The sequence below is a fragment of the Pleuronectes platessa genome, chromosome 9, assembly GCF_947347685.1.
Source record: "Pleuronectes platessa chromosome 9, fPlePla1.1, whole genome shotgun sequence".
NCBI lineage: Eukaryota > Metazoa > Chordata > Actinopteri > Pleuronectiformes > Pleuronectidae > Pleuronectes > Pleuronectes platessa.
This window is the reverse complement of record NC_070634.1, coordinates 14,475,194-14,497,027: the sequence shown is the minus strand read 5'-3', so window position 1 is coordinate 14,497,027 and position 21,834 is coordinate 14,475,194. Positions and strand designations below refer to the sequence as shown.

The window sequence follows — 21,834 nt, the reverse complement described above, 5'->3', positions numbered from 1 at the left end:
AATCGGCCGTAGCGATGCGCTTTAAAATGTGTCTCTTTGATTTAGATGGTCTTTTTATTTCCGAGGCTCATGCATATTAATCACGTATCGCCCTCCAGTTCAGTCACTCACGGCATCAATTCCTGAAAGGACTTTGAGAAAGAAGGAGGAAACCTTAGGATTGAAGTTTTCCAAAACCTCCACAACTTTATGAGCAACTATCTAATATATATTTAAGGATTTCTTTGTGATTCTTTTCTCATTTTTAGCTTAGTTTTTCTTATTTGCACATGGAGACAGTTACCTTGATCGTTTTGGTCTGAAGTCTGAGTCCATTTAACGTGTTGATGGCTTTCTCTGCATCCTTTGGATCAATGTAGTTGACGAAGCCGTAGCCCAGACTCTGTCCTGAAATGGCAGAAAGAGGGAACGTTAACTCAGTTGGATTATTTTGTTTCTTCAGACAAGTCAAGGCAGTTTAACTCATGAAGCACATTTCATGCACAGAGGTAGATTCAAGGTGCTGTAGATGGACGTTCAAATCAACACAGGGACAAAGTTAAAATAAATCTATTTATATTCAGCGCTAAGTAATAGAGATTAAAAAATATCTTTGAGGGGTCATTTCTAAAAACTATCAGGTAGATGGTTCCTACAAGAGTCTCAAAATCTGAAGGGAGACAGAGAGATGCCTCATTGTTAGAAGAGGAGCCTAAATATTTCAAATTTAACTAAAGGCTATAGTTAAATTAAGACTAATCAGTAATATGTGTGATTTGACCAGGGTTTGATTCCCTGGTACCTCGTCCCTCCTGAATTTGCCGCCGTTGGTCCCGTCTGTGCACACATTCAGCCTCTTGGATATCCTACATATTTCTCTTTACTAAATCTCTTCATCACCACTGGCAAGTTCAGTGTGACTCCTGCTTTGAGCCTTGGTGCGACCTCAGTCAACGAAGTGTAATATGAAGCCGGCTCATTTGGCACCATCCTGAATCGCTGTATCCTACATGTGTCCGTTCAGGGACTATTTTCTTTACTTTGTTCGGTTAATCTTAAACAAATAGTAAGTAAGTGACAATACAAGAGAAAAGTTTGAGTCGAACAATAGTAAATATGTTGGCAGTTAAAATCTGAACCTGATATTTCCCTTTATACTGGGTAGAGACCGTGTCTCAACTGTTTATACTGGCTGCTTGTTATATTGGTGAACATGGAGCTTGAGGGACGTAAATTCTACTGACGTGTTTATTTTGCGTTGCTCGAGATAGAACAACTGTCAACGAGTGAATGCCTAAAATATAATGTCATAAACCCCACAAGCCCCAGCAAATAAAATATCAGAGGAAGTACAAACACCATATTTGATAGTGTCTTCGCAGCCGTGGCGGAAAAAAAAGAGAGGAAAAAAAATAGCACCCCCATTTCCCTCTAAGCTCAAAGTGTCTCAGATAGCACACTCCCTTTGAGTGTGAAGCACGCCTGACATCTCCCAGTGTTTCCCCGACAGATCAAGCCTTTCAGCAGGCGCAGGACTTAAAGCGGATGCCTCCAGCCATCAGGGCCGTCAGTCGGCTAGTTCTCAGAGCCCCCTCCGCTAACGCCACACACGAGCACAAAGCATCGCAGTCGGTTTGAGAGGCGCGGCGGCACGCACACATTCACGCTAATGGGAACAGACAGCAGTTAGTCAGAAACAAAGTGAATCACAAAATATTGAGCATGACTGTTTCACAGAATAAATACATTTGGGCTATGGGTATCAGAGCGCACGGCTCAGCAGCGAGCTGAAGGGCCAGGAGGGACTCGGAGTCCTAACATCAAACAGCTGATGATTTCTCTCTTCTTCTCTCCTCTTCTCCTCTGGATTAGCTGTGGATTATCAGACGTTCTCTATTGTTAATTAAAAAACCTGCCATTCTGGAGAGACTTGGGCTATTTATAACTAACCCTCCTCTCTTCTCCTCTCCCCCTTCCGCTGTGACTCGCAGCTGACATCAGGTGTTAAGTTTGGCTGTGAAAATATAACTCACAAGTCTTTTCTGCGGCTTCTCGTCTTGATTAAATGAGACCGTGAAAAATGAAGCGAGAAAATGTGGCAAAAATAATCTCCTGCGTGAGGTGAAGTAAAACAAGCTTTTAAGTTTAGCTTGCAAACAAACTGAGATGGCCCTCAGACAGTATTCTAAATTACCCATATCCGTATTAATCCGAATGAATATGTCAAATAACTTCCGATGGCAACTGATCATATGTGGATGCAGCGTTTCTGAGTGACTGAGTTAAAAAGCGCTGCTACACAGTTCAGCAACCGAGCAAAACACCAAGTTGGAGATCTCTTGGTTCATTATGAAACTGTGGCCGGACAAATTAGAATATGTCGGGCCACCTCACTCGATACTTAATGGGAAACACTGCTGGATATATTAAATTATCATTAATGCTCCTCTCAGGCGTTCAGTGTCTCTCCCACCCCCACCTCGCACTCTCCCATCACCTCCCTGTCCCCTCACCCTTACCCTCGACAAGAAATGTGAGGTGCGACAAGTGCAGCCGCCATAAGGTTGGCTGAAAGTGAAGTGTGCCATCGAAAAGCACTCGTGCGGTGCAATCAAAATTGGCTGGCTGGTGCTTAATAGCACCAGGCCACTTAACACTCATGGTGCTAAAACGGGGCCAAAATGGCAGCCATGGATGGTACTGCTCGAAGGGCGGGCGGTCCTAGTATCCGTGTGGGGTGCGTTTAAGTTAGTATTACAGTGTGGGCACACACACGTGAGTCAGCAATAGATATCATGCTTGCAATAAATGTAACGTATGTGCTGTGATTACAACCTTCAAGAATGTGGTATTCCGTCTCTGCTATATGTAAATGATGGCTCTGTATGTGTGTGTAGGGAGTTTAAGCTGGTATTGGCATATCTGCCTGCCCCCACTCCCCGTCTTCACTCCCTCTTTGGCGATGCTGAGGTTCCTCCAGGGCTGGAAGCAAGAGGAGGAAGTGGGCTGGCATCATTCCCCAGGTGAGTGGGGGAGTTGAGGAGAGACAGTGGGAGAAACGGGGGGGAAAGAGGGAGACATCTGCCTGCAGCTTCAGGAAAGCTCCGGGAGGGAATTCCACCCACCACTTCCAGCCGGCTGAGGAGCAGCTAACAGCAGGGGGCCACCGGCAGACTGCCTGGCTGCTTGGAGTCTGCGCGGAGGGGCGGGAGACGCAACGCCAACGCACAACATTGGCAGATGTACACACATGGAAGTAAACATGTAATCACTCAATCACAGAGGTACACACACACACACACACAAACAAACACAAGGGATGAATTCCATCTTTGCTGCGAGACAAAGAGGAGTGTTGTGGCCCGATCAGTAAACGTGTGATTGTTCGGGAGGTGTGAGGGATTGTGGCTGCTAAACCATTTAGGAAATGTCAACACTATCATATGCATGCACGGCCACATATAGGCCAAGTGACGACTGTAAGCAGTTCTCCATCTGTAACATACAGTATGCATGTAGAGACAGCAGGCAGTGTGGTTGGCTTCAGCCTGTCACAACACCTGCCCTGTCCGCCTCAGTACTCCCCAGCAGGATCAACACTGTATGCAGGCTGCATTTGGATCACTGCATCACAGTGCCCTGCTCTGTTCTGGCTCAGCACACCACGGTTAAGCACAGATCAGATGCACGCTCAAACGCTTCAGCATTATTTAACCTCGCGTGGAATGCAAGGACATAAGGCCAGCTCCGACGGCTCCGTGTGATTAAAACACCAGACAGCACTCGTAACCGTAAAGGAGAGACAAAGCTGACTTGATATTGCTAAAGCTGTCAAGATCAAGTCTGTGAGAGTAATTTTCCAGGGTCATATTGCACATCAAAGTTGTTTCACTCATGTTGAATAATACTGCTGGAAAAAGGCTGTTTCAAACGTGATCATAGGGGTTTTTGATACTGTATTGCTTCGTCCAGACATGAACTAAACTTCGGAATTTTCTTATATTTTCCTAAGGGGCTAGACAGTTCAGTTGCTCCAGTCATCTTCTGAAACCTTTTCCATTTTCCTCATTGTAAACATGTCTGACCTTTATTGCTGTGTTTTTCATATGTGAAAGGCAAAGTCTGGTAAATGTCCAGTCTGAATTTTCCAGAGATCTTCCAGAGTACACAGGAATCGACCACTTGAAACGACACTTTGCCTGAGAGGATTTTACAGACAGACGCTGCCCTCCTGATATTTTATATGAAAGTAAAATGACTTGAGGAAGTGCTGAGTCTGAGGCAATACAGAGAGGACATTAAAAATGCATGATAAATAGCCTCTAATGGGGTTGTAGCTAACTAAAATCAGCCTTGTGCTGATCAATTAGTTTAATGGATACATTAACTTATATATATTTTAATTGTCAATTAAAAGCAAGAACCCAACTGATGCATTGCTCTTCATAACGGCCATTTAATGAGGTTGGATATTCATTTGCCTTTGATTCGTCGGCTGCTCACAGTGTCACTCCTGCAAATTCTATAGCGGTTGTAAAGACTCAAGGAAACGCTCCGCAGCCGTGAAAACAGACCTTTAAATAAAAAGTGATGTATATTTAATGATTGCAGAGGTCTTGTAATTAAAAACATCCCCAAATGGGATTCATGTGAAGTATGGGAATTTAGATCTAGGCTTTACTAATGATATCAGACAATATGGGTAAAATATGTGCAAATTTACAAATTATTAATCAAATAGTGTATAGGTATAGGTTCCTTTAGAGTGCAGTCCTTTATCATGAGGGGGGGGGGGGGGGGGGGGGCAGACCCCTCTTGGACTTTCTTACATTGTTTGTATAGGGAGATAGTTTGTGTACTTCAGTGTTAAAATCACTGTTATTTCTAGTGAGCAGCTCTTGTCGGTGAGGGGTTATGTCGATGCCATTATTTGTGTCCTGACAAGCAGCAGGTTGCCCGACGTGCGAGATGAGAAAATGACTTGGACACACACAAATCACACGTCAATACGCACAAACAAAAGCAAAATAGATGCATTCACACATGGCTACACTGAATCTACAGGCATATAATCAAGATAAACATATTTATGTGCATATGCACTGTACATCCAACACCGTGAGGCACACAGTGAATTACACAAATCACTTACGATACGGTGCACATAGTAAGAGACTCCAGTTGCATAGTGCCCGTCATTATTTTGTGCCTTTTTGCTGCATTATGTGACTAAGAGCCATGTTCTGCAGAGATGAAAGCATCTCCGTCGCCTGCTATCATCAGGCGAGGCTCAACACACGGCCGCCTCTTTGATCTGGAGTGATAGCTACCGAATGAAACACGCGGCAGAAAGAAGCTTCCAGTTTATTATGTTCCCCCGCTGCCATCTATTGTTCTTAACACTCTGCTCTGAGAAGTGTGTAAGCTATTAGTCAAAAAGTTAATTTGAACTACTGACACTGTGTTGTCAAAACAGATATTATAATGTTGTAGTTGGAGCAGAGGCATTCTGCTGCCAACTTGTTCAAATTCCCTTTTTTTTCTTTTTTATAATAACTTCTTTGTCTATTGTTCCTGTGTAGTTTCAAAATTTACCATAAAAGAACTTTGTGTCGTCAGTGCTGCTCAAAAAATTGTGAAATATTCGTGTGAATTCTAGACAGTCTGACAAGATGTAGAATCTGATAAAAAAATTACATCTGTGTGACGGGACTAAGGGACCTTTAAAGGCTATCTATTAAACATTTGTCCTCGTTCCAAAAGTCCCACACGCCGTCAGCAGTGGGCTCTGTCTGGCTGTCATGTGGAAGTCTTTGGAGAGGGGGCGCTTCGGATGGGGGGGATGAGGGGGAGTTGCAAAAACGCAGGGATCATCTGAGCTATGACTTGGTGATGCTAACACACCTTGAGAGGACCGGCGTCCTCTCCCTGGGTACAGGCAAATCCGTTCAGTCAGTCTTAAATTTAGCAGCAGTTAAAACGACTCAGAGGGGGAGAGATTGTTTTTTGAAATTTGTCAAAATAAATGCGTCACCCTCTGCCGCTCTCCATCCTTCGCCGTCTGACGTTTTGCCCCCCGTGCCGCTCGAGCAGCTTGAGGCTCCGGAACATTTGAAAAGGTGCCCTGTCACCAGCTTCATGTCAAAACCCAACTCCTAACCTTAAAGGAGGTTCAGCTCCTTTAAGCTAGGGAGTGAGTTTGAAAAAAGAGGAACGGCGAGGGATCTAAAGACTACAGTGCCTCGACTATGAGTGGCGTTGGAGTGAATCATATGGCGTGCATTGAGCCCGTTTAAATAACAAAATTCATAAACAGAACAACGTCCCCCGCACACGCATTTACTGTAGATCCCTCTCCTACTCACTCAACACAATTTTCTCTCCTGGGTTGCCAAGGTAGCAGCCACTGTTTCAGTCAGGAAGCTCCCACTCTCAGTTCCCAAGGCTGCTTCCACCAACACACACCTATAGGTACACACCTGCCCACGTACAAGCTCAGGGACACGCAGACACACACACACAGACTCACACACACATAAACCGCCCCTTCGTGGTGACTCCCTGAGCCTCGAGGCCGATGGACTGCAGCCTGCAGTGTGTGGGCTGCTCGGCTCTGCAGCTGAGGAAAACAAGCTGACAGACAGAGGAGCCCCTTCAAGACTCGACTGTCACATCAGGACTCGCTGCACCTGCTCGGTCTCCCTGTGAGGGCAACAGAGAGTGACCGGGCCAGCAGGACCTCAGCCATCCACCCCCAGCCCCGCAGCACACACGCCGGAGACAAAGGGACCTTCCGGCTCTCTCCTGCCCATTTACAGTGCACTCAGAGTTGAAGGTTGCAAGGTGAGGAGCCAGCCCCGAGGCCCGTTCCGCCTCTGGTTCTGAGGCCGGCACAGGGGGACACTTGCAACCTCTGTATCCTATTAAAAGGGCACATGGAGAGGAATGAGAGTGGACAGACGTGAGTCTGAAGTGAGAGTCATGGGAGGAGCAGTGCTCTTAGGATGTCCAATTCTGGGTCCTGAGCAGAGGGACTGGGTGGAGATTGAAGGAGGAGAAGTGGGTGGAGGTGTTATGAGAATAGAGACAGGACATTATTGGGACCTGGGACTCTGAAACTTTAATGTGTATCTGTCTGCCTGGGTCTGCACTCCTGAGGCTGGGAGCTCTCGTAATACCTGGCTTTAGAGATGTCAAATCCTTTTTTCATCTCTATCCCTGTCAGCTTTGTTCACGCTATCTTCAACTTTCAGCCCATGTCGGGTTTCGATAAACGCAGCCCGTGTGAGAGACACACGGCACCAGGCCTCGCTCAGCACGATTTTGGTAATATAAAAAAAAAACGATGGAATTGTTTGTCACAACACAGAACAACATTTCTTTTATGTCGTTAAGCTGTTGTCGTGGAGGAAGAAAATTAGTCTCCGTTTTGTTCCCATCACTCCGGTAATGATGTGAAAATCTGCTTGGCTTGCAGTCTGAAGTTCAAAGAGAATCAGCTTTGCTCATGTGCGTGTCGTCAATGTATATTTTTGAAGCAACAACGAGCTGTGGGTTAACTGTGGTTTATATGGTGAATATTTGATCTGCTCCTCTTTCCACTGACAGACCTTGTTTGGGAGCTAAGCTCCGCTCATCTGTCCTTGCAGATCAGGGTTAGATGCATATTTTATGTCGGCAATACTTGTGGGTGCACTTGATGTTCCATAACCAAAATGGAACGACAGTGAAACTAATGGAAGTGTGTTGGCCTAACCACAGGGAAGTGCACGCGGAGCAGCTAAATCCAGCAAACCCCAGATGTTTTTTTGCACCTAGAGTTTGTGTCTCAGACGGACCCGTCCTTACGTAAGAGGCGGGTTCACAGCGAGCTTTTCACACGGCACCGAAGCTGCTGTCTGTCAGAGGTGCACCAGCTTGAACTGCTCCACAGCTGACATCACAGTCCATCTATTTTTCATGGCCAACATCTGCTTGGCTTGCTACATTGTCACTATGATTAGCATCAGCTCCCCTGATTCCATGTATGAAGCCAACACATGGAAGGTGACTAGAGTGGCTCCAGTCAGTCTGCTTGAGGAGGAATTCTTTACAGGCTTTGATACCGAGGTGAAAATAATTTCATCCGCATACACGAGAAAAAGAGAATGCTGCTACCGCTATTAAAAGGCGAGTAGAGTTTGATAGTCTGCAAATGTTGTGACTACCTGAGGAAAAAGTAACACGGGCGCGTAGCCGCTCATAAACATGTTGAACTGTTTATAGTCAACAAGCAAGTCAAATATCTTCTTTATCCCCAGAGAATAAGGCTAGAGAGATTTTGGCAACTGTTAGATAGATAGATAGATTACTTTATTCATCCCCGAAGGGAAATTAAGAAAAAGCTGAATGCCTGTATCCAAGAAATATGGACAGGGAATGAAAAAGTGTATTTATACAAGGAGAAACTGTTTGCTAGATCATGCAGGGTGGTTGTGATAGTTGTATAAAAAGTAGCAACTTAAAATAACAGTAAAATATTAAATGATAGTAGAAATAGCATTCATGGACTTGCTAAGTAAATAGTAAGTATTTCATTATATTATTAAGAATGGATGTTAGAATATGTATACTAACAGACCTTATGTTATGAACACTAAAAAGCCTTGTAGATAATTACATTGACTATTTTGAGCTTGTTGGCACTAGTAATGAAGATCTGTTCAGGTCGATTCAAGTTAATATCAATCTTATGATATTATTATAGAACAATCCACGCGTTGTGTTTCCTACGGTGATCGTGCTGATCCATTGTTTATAAAACAAGAAAACAATTATTATCTGATAGTTTCCTTAGCTAATTAAATGCATATATTATGTTATGCTTATACTTATTTAGCATGAATGCTAAATGGAAATCTACTAATTCCCTCCTCCCAAACTATTACCACTTCCCTCCCCAATGTAGTCACTTCTTGTTGCAGCACGAAAGGCAACATTTTCTCCTCCTGCATGTCATTATGAAAACAAATGCATTCATTTCCCCAGCAGAAATGCAGCTGACGCAGAATAATAATCCAGAAAAATGACTTACTAACAAGGATCAGTCAATTCCATTTCTGCGTGTGTGTGTGTGTGTGTGTGCATATGCCTGTGTGTATGGGCTTGTGTGTAGATGTTAGTGAGCAGCTGATGCCGTATATCGTAAGGTCCACATTCATTCTCCACCGTGGACATTGTGTGTTTTCACTAACATCTCAGTGAGTAGCAGCTCTCAGTGCTGCTCAGGATCTGGGCTCTCAGACAGGCAGTATTCAGCTTTAAGAGGTGTTTTGCTTCCTTTTAACAGAAAGAAAAGCCATCAACATAAACTACTGTAACTGTAACTGTCAGTAGGGCACCGTATATCAAAGACATTACGCCGCTGAGGTAAGCACTAGTAAATGTTGTGCTGTCTGTGACTGGAATGCAGACGCACACATGTAAAAAGCTACTACAGTGTACTAACTATTAATTCTGCCTTAATGCTTTGAGTATATCTTGTCTTTAGGAGGCAGGAAACTCACAGGTGGAGGTCTGGAGCTTAGGCGCGAGTGAATGTGGGCTGCAGCAAGGTGCGTGTGAGCTAGCCTTAAATAAAAGATTATCCTGCGTGTCCCCGGCGTGTTATGAGAGCACCAGGCAGAAGAGGTTGTGCAAACAGGCAGGAAGGTAAGGCAAGCAGGCAGACGTGTGGGGAGCGAGAAAGACACCCAGAGGTAGCTTTAGTACCAGCTGAAGTCAGGCAGGGTGACAGACGGAGCAGGGGCGTCTACGCCTGCCCGCACCCGCCCGAGCCTCATGCCATGCCGGCGTCACCGGAGCTGACAGGAGCAAGTACACAGGAAGCAGAGAGGACGGCGAGGACCTGTCCGTCTGTGCTAGCTCGGAAAAAGGCTTGTGTGCTCACACCCTGTCAGCGAATGCACCTTCGCCAAGACGCCAACACTGATGGGATACAGATCGTCAAATACAAACAAACATGGGGATGAAAGCTTTGCTGAGGATTAATGATTTGAAATAAAAAGGATAAAACAACAGCGCCATTAAACATAACAAAGATAACCTTTTGGGCACGAATCAGTGATGAGCGTAATCCTTCATCCTTGTAATGATGAAATATTGAAGCTATTTTTCCAAGTGTATATTTCGTCAAAATTCTCCAAATTTATTTCTATTCTTAAACTTTGTTCAATACTTCCTGTGCTCCTCTCGCTGCATAACAGAATATGAAGACACAAAGGAAGCGGGGCCTTATTGTTCCCGTCAATATGAATAAATTGTAGCTACAGAACACTAACTATCCTCCAGACATGTTCAAAGGCTCCGTTCTGAAATCTCAAGATGGTAAAAAAAAATATCTTTCCTCTCTCTCTCGATCTCGACTTACTCAGACATCCTGACAATTGATTGTTCTTACATCGCTGTGCAGATATTTGTGACAGACAAGAAAAGGGTACAGGTTTATGTATCAGCCTCATAATAATGCATTCTCTATTCTCTTCCCACCATACTTCTCTTTTAATGCTCTCTCTTTCTACCCCCACCCCAAAAAAAGAAAAACTGGCTTAGCCTGGTAATGATTTGGATGACTGTGAGACAGTATGAAGCCTCTTGGCGTTTCCTGCCGGAGAGGAAGAGATCTGTGCTTTGTTCGCCCTAAAAGTCGGCACGAGGAAACTGCACCCATGGGAGAGCGAGACAGGTATTCACCAAGAGGGGGGGGGAGATGGAGGGAGGGAAGGATGTATTTATAACCTTTTTTGCGCTGATGCTAAGTCATTAGAGAGACCTTGTAGTGCTATGCAGAGAGCTACCCTAAGTGGCTTTTAGAAGCGAGCGAACAAACAGTCCCTGTTTATGGCCTGAGCAGGTTTACACCGATTCTGCTTCTTTTCTTCTTTTTTTGAAGTCTCCCCAAATATCCGCCGGTTTCTCGCGGCTGCTTGGCAAGTCGCACTTAAAGGGAAAATCGGCTGGAGAGAACATGGTGATGGAGATGATAGTGCCTTGTGCTATCACAGTGTTATTTTTGTTCACACTGGGCTCCATTATCCCGGCGTCTCTAACCCTCAGAGGCTCCATTTTGTGGCTCATTATGGAGGAAGAGGAGGATGGTTCTAAAGAGGAATCGTAGAGCTGCTGAAATACACTTCAAAGACAGGGAGACCAGGAGACGACAGGGGGTCGCGGGGCCAGTGGCCATCTTTGTTTTACAGTCACCACCATGGGGCCTTTCTTAACTTAACCCACAACTAAACTTAATCTGAACAAACTAACACTGTCATGGGAAATCTACTTCTGTGATTATATATCGGTGTAAGTGCATGTTTACTCTCCTTGCCTTGCTTTGTCTTTCCGCTCTCCGCGAATGGCTCGATGATCTCGACTGCCTGCCCGCCTGTCTGGTGCTCTTTAATGAGATTATCAGGAGAAGAGTGTCAGTAAGTAGGATCTAAAACGAAAGCCATTATGGAGCATTATCACAGAGCTGCAACACCCCCCCCCCCAACCCCCACCCCGATCCATCTGCTATATGGCCACCCACACAGCCACTATGCCCAGATTACAGCCACGATTAGCAACACGAAGTGCTGCTTAATTTAAACACCTCTGGAGAACATGTGGCACTTTGGTGCATTGCTGAGTCGCAGCCATCGAACACTCTCCGAGGGCAGAGATGTGTTTCTCCTTGTGTAAGACAATTCTTTAAATGATTCCTCTGAAGCAACTTTAGCTTGAACTGGCATCATACCATGCACTGGAAAAGGTGCAGTGTCAATGTCTAGGCTGCCAATCACAGATTAGCGATATACATTTGGGTAATCTACCAGCCCTGTCTTTAAGTCGGCACAAGAGTTGCGAAATCAGAGATAATGAAGTGGCTCTAAGGCGGCTTCAGCCCATGGGAAAGCAAACTTGTTTTTTAAAGGTGCATTAGTTGAGCCAGCTCTGAACCAGCACTAGCACTCTGTTCACTATGGTGGAAAAAGGCTGAATGATATCGTACCTCAAATTATAATGTGGCTGAGCAGATACATTTTTTTCAGTTCATAAAAAAGTAGATATCTTGTGGAAACAGTAGCAGCGACACCACAACACATTTACCTGTGATTTTGTCACGAACCAGCTTGCAGGACTCGATCTCGCCGATGCTACCGAACAGGCTGCGGAACTCCTCCTGGGTCATGTTCTGGGGCAGGTAGTTGACGATGAGGTTGGTCTTGCTGTCGTCGTTTGTGGGGCCGGTCTGCATGGGCGAGGGGCAGCCACGGCTGTTGGTGGTCGGCCCGTTGGCCGTGTTGCCTCCTCCGCTGGGGCCGTTTGTCACTGCAGCCTCCATGTTACTGATGATCTGAGGAAGAGGAGAGGTTGGGAGAGGCATGGAGAGGGAGGAAGCAGAGAAAGAGGGAAAAGCTTTCATTACAATTTCTGGGCTGTTTTTAGTAATCAGGCACAATAAAGATGTATTCAAGCAAACTAGACTCTTAACAAACTTATTTTTCTAAAAAACAAGATTTTTGTTGTATTAAGTTCAACAATCTGGAGCAAAAGTGCCTTTAAAATCAAGTAGCCTTATTTTCATGTATTTTATTGACAATTTTGTAAATTTGAACTTTGAAATTCTGAATGAAAACAGAGAAAAACATAAAAATCCTGCTGAGTATATATATATCAAATAATATTATTATCATATTGACATTCAGTAATTTTTGGGAATTGCAGTATTTACTAGTATATTTGTGACCAGCAATGATGTCACCAAATTATTACCTCTTGTGTCACAGTGTCACACATCAACTAGTAATCAACACATTGAAACATGAATAAACCCTAATATGGACAAACACAAATAGTGAACACACTGTACACATTATGACACGTGTCTAGACATTGAGAAAAACAACTAACACGGGACACAGACATGATAGACGACTGAATATTTAGAAAGAATAATAAGAGGCGTCGCTACATCTGTCTGTGATCCCTACTGAGGCTTGTGGGCCGGGACAGAGACGAGGGCAGCCCCTTCGGCTCACAAGCCTGCTGCTGATGCTGCTGCTGTGACAGAGAGAAGTTTGTGTTTTCGTATATATCTGTTTTTCACAGAGCACCTCAGGATCAAAGTGTTCACGAAGGAACAGTGAGCCTGGTGTGAGTGTGAGGAAACAGCGGGGGGGAAAGAAGGTGAGATGGAGCCAGAGTTAAAAGTTGGAGGAGGAAGGACGAGGTTGCACTTTGCTTTTTCTACCAGAGCACCTTGGTTCATATTTAATATAAATGCGTATTCAGAGTGAACATTATTCTCCGACGATTGAATGTGTGAAGTGAAATATTCATACATCCGCATAAAAAAATTTGTTTGATCAACTTAATGGCTTCTGTTGCGTGAATGTGTGTGAGGTGGAAAAAAAAAAGGAGTCGACACAACTAAATGGTGGAAAGATAAAACCAGAAAGAAGATGGCGGCAGTAAAGCCTCGCGAGCATCAATCTGTCTTGATGCTTTATTGTCAGACTGTAAACTAACTGCTGACATGTTGGTTAACTATGTTTATTCTCTTTTCAATATCCTCCCCGTCTCTCCCTGCATTTATATAAGATCTGTATCATATTAAAATTGGAGCTCGACCGATACAATGTCAGAGTTATTGGTATCGGCGTTTATAGTTTTATTTCAAAGAATAAGCGGTGCTGAAAAGATGTGATTAATGTTTGCACATTGCATAAACAGTTTTTTTTTCCTTAATTCATGTTGTATATATTGTATTGTCTTTCATTTATAGTTAGCTTTTGGTCAAACTAAACTAACATATATGTTTTGGTTACGACTTCAGCAGATATTTTAAATATATAAGCATATTAACTAATTTATTGGTATTGAAAATGTAACTCATATTGGCATCTGCCCGCAAAAGCCATTTTTGGTTGAAACTGTGTCTCTGATTCTGCATAAATATCCATGATAAGCTATTGCTAGGTCTAGAAAAAGTCCTGTTCAGTTCCTGTGATGCAGCAGCGCTATAGTGACCTAACATGCTGAAATCCAAATTAAGATGCAAAATAAAAAATCTTTAATCTGATTCAATCAAATTTTTAAAGTCATCTCTCAGATCTCTCCCTTCCCCCTGTTCAACCATTCAGCTGCAGATCTATTTTTAACTATTCTAAAGTACACACACACACACACACACACACACACACACACACACACACACACACACACACACACACACACACACACACACACACACACACACACACACACACACACACACACACACACAGGCTGTACTTGGAAGCAGGGCGGGTTTCAGTGAAGGAGAAATGGCATACAAGTCCTGCTTAGCTCTATTTCTGGATTATCAAGAAGATCGGACCTGTGTTCTAATAATATATCTCAAAGCAGAATTGTAAAATTTCACAGTTTGTCCAGAAATAGTTTCGCAAAAACATTTACAATACACGTACTTCTCGGCTTTTAATCACTCTGCTTTTATCTGTTACCTTAACGTGTAGTGAGAAATACAACAGAAGGCAAACAAATGACTCCACTACCAATCTGCAAATACTACGGCAAATATGATCATTTTTAATAAAATAACAATTTGCTCTTTATTCAAAACAGGAAATGTTTTTTTATTTTTCAAGATAATTGATATCAGTGTGATCCAGCACAGCCTTACTAGTACTTATATATGTGAGATTGTTATTGACTGTAATAGATTTACATTACTTAATTAAATTCCCACTTTACCAATTATAAAAACAGCATTATGGGATGGCTTATGACTGCGTACATGGCTGTAAATAATCCATGTTTTTTTGGCTCATTATTTTCATTATTAAGTGATTTTCTTCTTTTCATCCACCTATTAGGTAAAGAAGTGCACCAACAGTTTTCATCCACACACACACAGAGTGACGCCCATGTATTCACACTGTGGCAAATGCAGTGTACTCACTCACTCACTCTCACACTATCATACTCACTCACACACGCACTGAGAGAGAACAATGGCCCAAGCCCATAGCAGAAAACAAACAGACAGGGAGATGTCTAAAAGCTCTCAAGATGAGAGCTGCATGCAAATTGTTCTTTTGACGATATCTTTCCCTAATCACTCGCCACTCTAGCACGACACAGATACAGAGAGACCGTGAAAGACAGAGGGGGCAGAGAGCGACAGAGGGAGAGAGAGAGAAAGAAAGAAAGAGAGTGAGCGGAGTGGAAGGAGAGAATCATATCTTGCCAGAGTTGATTGGAGCGAGCCTTATTAAATCTGTTTACATTCCCTGCTAGGCTCCGTTCTGTCAGAGAGACTTTCAACTCCATGGGATGTTTTCTGAGGATTTTTTTTTACACCAAAATGGCTGCCTCTAATTAACAGGGACCTGCCGAGTCCCAGTGGCCAATTATATCCCTCTCCTTGTCCCTGCCCACCAGCTCTTGTGCTGCTCAGCAGTCCACTTCATGTTGGTTGTGAGCTCTCGAGCTGTCCCTGCTCTCCCACAGTGAACTCACTGCACGTCCTGCTGACTGGGTACAACACGCAGCCTGCTCGGGCTCTCGGTCTCCAGACGCAGCTTCTTTAACTCATTTGCTAAAAACCTTGCTCGTGTGGGACTCACAGCCAGAACTGGTTCTTATTCCTCAAAGAAACTTCTGTAATTCGACTTCATGATTTAATGGATTAAAAGGATGATCTTGTCTCACACCTTTAAGTGATCTCATCTGTAATTGACAATGATTCTGCTGCATTAAAACAAGCCCCCCTTTTCCTCACATAGAAACCAGAAGGCGGATGAAACATTCGTTTTCTGTAGCAAAACAACTGGTAGCGTAGAAGTTCAACTTTGGTGAACTTTGACCTGGGACGTTCACTTTGCATTTGTGCACGTGTGACAGGGCCCTAACTGAAAACCTGCAGTTCAATTGAGTGAGGGAGAGAAAAGAAGAGGAAAGTTTATGCTATTGAGAAAAAAAACCTGATAAAGGCAACGAATCGTGATTTCCATTTCAACAATGTGCGATAGGGCGTCCAGTATAATTAAGAGTAAATCATTCTTGACTAGGCATCTTAGAAATGATGAATCGATGCAGCTGGACTTGAGCAATGCTGGGGTTGCAGTTACTATAAAGCATAGTGCATGGGAGGGACCTATTACTTAGACATTTTTAAAAGGTGCGTGAGTGGTCAATATATGAGAGAGAGAGAGAGAGAGAGAGAGAGAGAGAGAGAGAGAGAGAGAGAAGAAGCAAGATAGTGGTTAGCAACTTAAATCTTGATGTGTCTGCAAGTAGGCAAAGGTCCATTAGAAATGCCCACGGCTGCATATATGTATGTATAAATGATCCCTAAACATCCTGGTTGATTTATAATGGATGTTTTTATACACTTAAACATTCATATGTACGTACATATTGAAAAAATACTAGAGTGCAACATTATCTATTGTCTTCCTCAAACGTCTCTGAAGAACCATTTCCACCTGTCTCAGTCAGCAGCACCACCACCACTTATGGATGTAAACACAGTACAATATCAGATCATAGCACTTCATGGTTATGTAAAATGGCTGGGCCATCCATTTGGCAGCAGTCGTCTCCTTACCATCTTTGGCTGTGTCAGCAATCCCTTCTCTGCCCAGCCCTGGAGCTGTGGGAGCTCTGCCTGACGCCACTGTGTCTCTGTCGACCCCTATGGAGCGGAGCACAGGGAGGGAGGGACGCACAGCCCACCGTCAGCATCACACACTTTGCAAGGTTAGGGTTGCACTGGGATTTAGGGGAATGGAGGGGGAAATGGCGACCCACTAGAAAAAGTACAGCTTCACTTTTATTCTCGTTCCACCAGTAAAACTAAAACAAAGACGAGTGGCTCTGGATTTATTTTAGCTTTTTTGAAAATAGTGGAAAACAATTAGAGTGATGATTAGGATTTGAAATAATGGAATAACAAAGAAAATATTTTTCAGAGTGTTTTAATATCTGAATACCTTACCGGGGGATTGAGTAAAAAGATGTGTGTGCAGAAAGGCAGCGGATCGCTGTGGCGACTGCATGCAATGACCTTGGCAGAGTCTATAATGAGGGTTTCCCCCTTGTAAACAAGCCGGTGGTGGAAGAGACAGCAACGCCACAAATGAGCAGGAAGTCTGTTCAGCGGCTCTCCAGAGCACAGGGCTTAAACGCCTGCAGCCATCTACGGATGCTGCAGGCAGCCAATTTAGCAGGCGAGGAGGAAGAGAGGAGGGATGACCTCTGCCTTCATTTACTCCTTTAGAGAGATGAAGAGCCAGAGTGAGGGATCAGATGGGTGGAGGAGGAGGAAGAGGAAAAGGCGAGGGCTGAGTAATGGGGAAGACACTTTCGATACTTCAAAGAAATGGAGAGACAGAGGTGGGGGAGGAGAGAGTCGGTACACGCTCTGTTGTCAATGTGTCTTGTAAACTTAGGCAGGAATGCATAATGGAGGTCTAAATGAGAGGGAACTGTCAGCTTGAAAGGGAGAAAAAGAAGATACGGAGGGGCTGAGAGGTCAGGGTAGAAAAGAGGACAAAGGATATTGGTTGTACTGGCAGGAAGGTGAGAGTGAATAGTTTTGGAATGGTCGTGTAGAAAAATCCAGTTCAGAGCCATCTTTGTTTTAGTCTGGGGTAGACGACAGTGTCCCTGTTGCATAATGAACATTTTCAATTCCGACTGGGACAGATCAGAAAAGGCTTCGGAGGAATTTTGTTGTTGTTTGTTTTCATTCAAATTCCACGGCACGTCAACATTTTCCGGTTTGTAGCTGTTGTAGGTCAACATGCACCTGTGTCAAAGCTCATCAGGTGTAATTATGACCATTTGAAAGAGCCGAGTGGACAGTACCAGGGATAGCTACACCCCCGGGGCTAAGGTGCCCAGGCTAGTTACGATTTGAAGCCACCACATACAGTATACATCTTATTAAGAGGGTAGAGGACAACATGCTGTATATAAACTGAATGTTAAAAGAAGTGATTTGAAAAGCTAACCTGAAAAAAGGAAACATTAGGCAGAGGTGAAACATCAAAGCCATCATTTTACATTTTACTACGTCAGTGCGAGAGTGGAAGGCGTTCCGCAGCAAGCAGTGACGGGGGGGCAGTGTCATCGTAGCATGTACGAATGTGGTGATTGAAATGTAAGAAGCAGCAAGCAGATGCATATGAGTCTCCATTTTCAACAAATTTCAGCAGCGGCGCAAGGGAGCATATGTCTGCAAAAAGGAATATCATATTTCTTACAAGTGCGTTTGAGTCCCTGCATCCCACTTCTAAAAACAATACTCAGTGCTCAATATTGAAGGCTCAACCATTCGCTAACACAAACACAGTCTCGGGCATATCACACAAACACACACACACACACAAACACACACAGGCAATCTCATCTTCATATTCTCACTGTCCTGGCATTTATCACATGAACACACACGTGCGCCTCCTGATAAAAATCTCAAATAACAATGGAATAAGGGGGCAATGCAATTACGTTCGCCAGCCATTGAGATGAAAAACCCGCTCATGGATACAGTTTCAATTATTCAGGGAATACATTTCAGTTGGTGCTCAGATGCTGGGAAAACTTATTATATAATCAATACACTCTATAACGCCATTAATATTTGATGCCGCAAAAGTGCTTCCTGTCTCCTCGGGCTCCCGGCCAGTGGTGTCTGGGTGCTGCAGTCGAACATGATGAGCCCCACCCGCCTACAGCAAGGAGGGGGGGGTATATACGTATATACACGTTTGTTTTCAGTGGAAAATACCGAAGTCACAGGCGAGCTTTCTTTTCGATTAAATGTATATAATTCCATCACAGGACGCTTTCTGTGGTATGATTTACAATTAAGTTAAACCAATGAGGCGTTTGTCTTCCTCCCCCGTCCTCTTTCACCTCCATCGCTCCTCCACTGCTTTAACACTATAAAACCACCACTTTATGTCCCCATCCGGGCGCAGCCTTCCTTCCCCTCCCTTCTCTCACAGAGATGAGACAATCAATTTAGCCTGACTTGGCCGGGACAGATGGAGGCGGAAGAGACCGCAGAGGAGACAGTGTGCTGCAGGATCTCTTCGCTGATAGACACACCGCCTGGCAGCTACAAAATGGAGCCAGCGTGCACCCATCTGACTTGTTAGACTTCACCGCCCCATCGTGCTTTAGATATACATTTTTTGCTGATTGCATTATGCGTCTTATTCAAATTTCTTACACATAATTTGCCTTGTCAATGTGAGAAAATGCAATGCCACTAACTCATTGGATTAATGACCTAGTTCTACTTTATCTCTAGATGCAGATACACATAGGAAAACACATTTGAATTGATCCTGACAGTACGTGCCATATGTTGTCCCACCAGATGCTATTAAACTCGACTAAAACTCACTCTGTCCCCTAAAGTGATGCTGAATTGGAGTTCCTATCAAACCGACTGAGACACAAAGAGATTAATACGACTTTACTATCTCAGTTTCTTGGCCAGTCGAGTTCCCTGTAATGCTCTCTGCGCTATTGATTTTTATTTTTCTCTCTCCTCTCCCTTTCTTCCTGGCCGTCTCTCTCTCCCTCGCACCGTCTCTCCACCTCCACCAGCGTCTTCTGAGGCCTGAAACGTCCTGCAGGTCAGACGGATGCTGGGCCGGATCAATCACGGAAAGTAATCTGGGACGCCTCATGCACGCAAGCACACACAGACACTCGCCTACACACACAGAGACACACACCCCTCCTCTTTTGCACTCTGGCCCGCCTGCCTCCAGTCTCATCGATCTGCATCTACTTTACCAAATGGATTCTTCTCTTCTTCTATCCTCCTGCACCTCTTTTCTCTCTGTGTGACTGGGAATAATAAATGTTCCAGACCGTGCAAGACGTGCATGTAAGCAATTTTTCATTTAACTTTGGCTTGACTTTTTCCCCCTCCTCTCTTCTCTCCCTTTTTGTGATGTTTCAGTCTTCAGTGAAATCGATGCAGCTTTCCCAAACACTTCCTCACAGCCCTTGGGCAATCGGCACACTGGAAAGAGGTCACAGGTCAGGAGAAGACAGGGTACGACCAATCGCCGAAGGGTATGTCGGACAGGATTTATTTAATAATATAAATATTTATATACCACACACATTTGTAGGATGAGTATGTTCTTTTTAAATATCCAATGTCTGTAAGCAATAGGAGTTTTTCAATTTTTTTGTAGATTTTGTTTTTAATAATTTTTTTTTATCTAAAAACCTTTTACTATAACTACTTCAATCATCCATTTAAAGGCAATGACACTGACGACCTGCAGCACTCCACAACTACATGGTTACATTCTCTCTCACACACACACACTAAAGTCTCCTTTGCCCAGCCAAACTGTAGGCGGACTTGGAGCCATTTGTCCACTGGCTGAATCCCAACTCTGCACCAACGCATGCAGAAAATTGGTGAGCATCTTGACTCTGGGGATGACACTTCAATTTGTGCAGCTCTAGTGACTGATGCTCTGCAGTTCCTCCCTTGCGGGGGTGTGAGATCAGCTGGACACCTGCCTAGCTGTTTGGCTTGAGCCTGCAGCGCTGGGACTGGGCCTTGGAATTGAAGTCCCGGCCTTGCCTGTCAGCCCAGGTCCCTGTCCCTCAGCCTCGGCCCTGGCCTGGCCTCTCATGTCCTCATCAAAATTCCCCTTGATTCGCTCCCGCGCCAGGAACGGTCCCTGACTCGACGCCCCTGACCCCTACTTCTCTATCAAATCCTCAGCTGTAAATCAATGCAGCGCCACCATCCCATCAGCAGTCTTCCCTCAAACAGCGTAAAATCCCCTTCAACAGCAGCTCGCCAGCCTTTCTGCCAGTTCTGGCTGCCGCAGCCAGCACCTCGGCTTCCAGCTCAGTCAAATCAGAGAGATGTCTGCGCTGTGCGTCGCTGTCTGTCCCACTGTCGTCCCTGGGTGTGATGGATGGGACTGATCTTCGTCGGGGCTCTTAGCAAGGACATTTCGGTGGATTAAAGAGGCTAAATCATTGTCTCATCCACTACATGGGATCCCATCCTTAATTAAATGTCATTAATGTGGCTAAAGGTTTCAGCAGAGATGATATCTCTCTAATGTGTTGATGCCCATTCAGGACGTATTAACCATGTCTCTGTGGTTGGTGAGGAGAAAAAGAATGGGAATAAGAGCAAAGGGGTAAAAATAAAGCAGGAGAGAAAGGACAGGCAGATCACTGTCAGCCTATAGTAGGCCTACATCACGCCTGTCACTTAAAATGACATAAAAGGTTGATTCTTCCCAACAGGGCTTTTTCCTTCTCTCGCTCTGTCTTTCATAACACAAATATCACGCTTGCCACGACTACGTTAAGATCTAACCTGCATGTTTTTGTTTGCTCGCTGCCACTGTCTTCTGAATAAATAAAAGTGACATTGCAAGAGCGTCTAAAGACCTAAAGCACTGCGTTGACAAAAACCTGCACTGCTCTGGGTTGCATTTTCAGGAGGATTGGCTTCTGTGCAGTGCTCGTGTCTGTGCCGGGCCGGTGGGACGGAGGCTGCAGAGGACGCAGGAACAAGACAGTGAGGTAAGGAGAGCAGGCAGCCCTGATCCATCTGAGTCAGCACCATGTGTCATGAGCGAGGACACCACCTCCACATGTAGCTGGCAAGTGAACGCGGCCGTGCACCTGTGCAGGCAAGCGGCCATTTTTGTGCCGCTAGCCGCTATCTTAAGCGCTGACATACACTAACGTGCACATAAACAAACATATAAACAAACGTATGCAGACTTACTAAACTCAGCTTCCCACTACACACTGTTA

The 21,834-nt window shown here is 44.4% G+C and overlaps 1 protein-coding gene across 2 annotated transcripts in view; it reads right to left on the bottom strand.

The window, feature by feature from the left end:
- The window catches only part of elavl4 (ELAV like neuron-specific RNA binding protein 4), a 57,795-nt gene that overhangs the window by 26,636 nt on the left and 9,325 nt on the right, over window positions 1–21,834 (bottom strand). For both annotated transcript variants that reach the window (XM_053431239.1, XM_053431240.1), the window contains exons 2-4: window positions 16,613–16,699; window positions 12,106–12,352; window positions 284–387 (exon numbers count right to left, since the gene is read on the bottom strand). In XM_053431239.1, coding sequence (XP_053287214.1) covers window positions 284–387; window positions 12,106–12,352; window positions 16,613–16,699 — 438 coding nt within the window. The remainder of the gene's footprint in view (window positions 1–283; window positions 388–12,105; window positions 12,353–16,612; window positions 16,700–21,834) is intronic.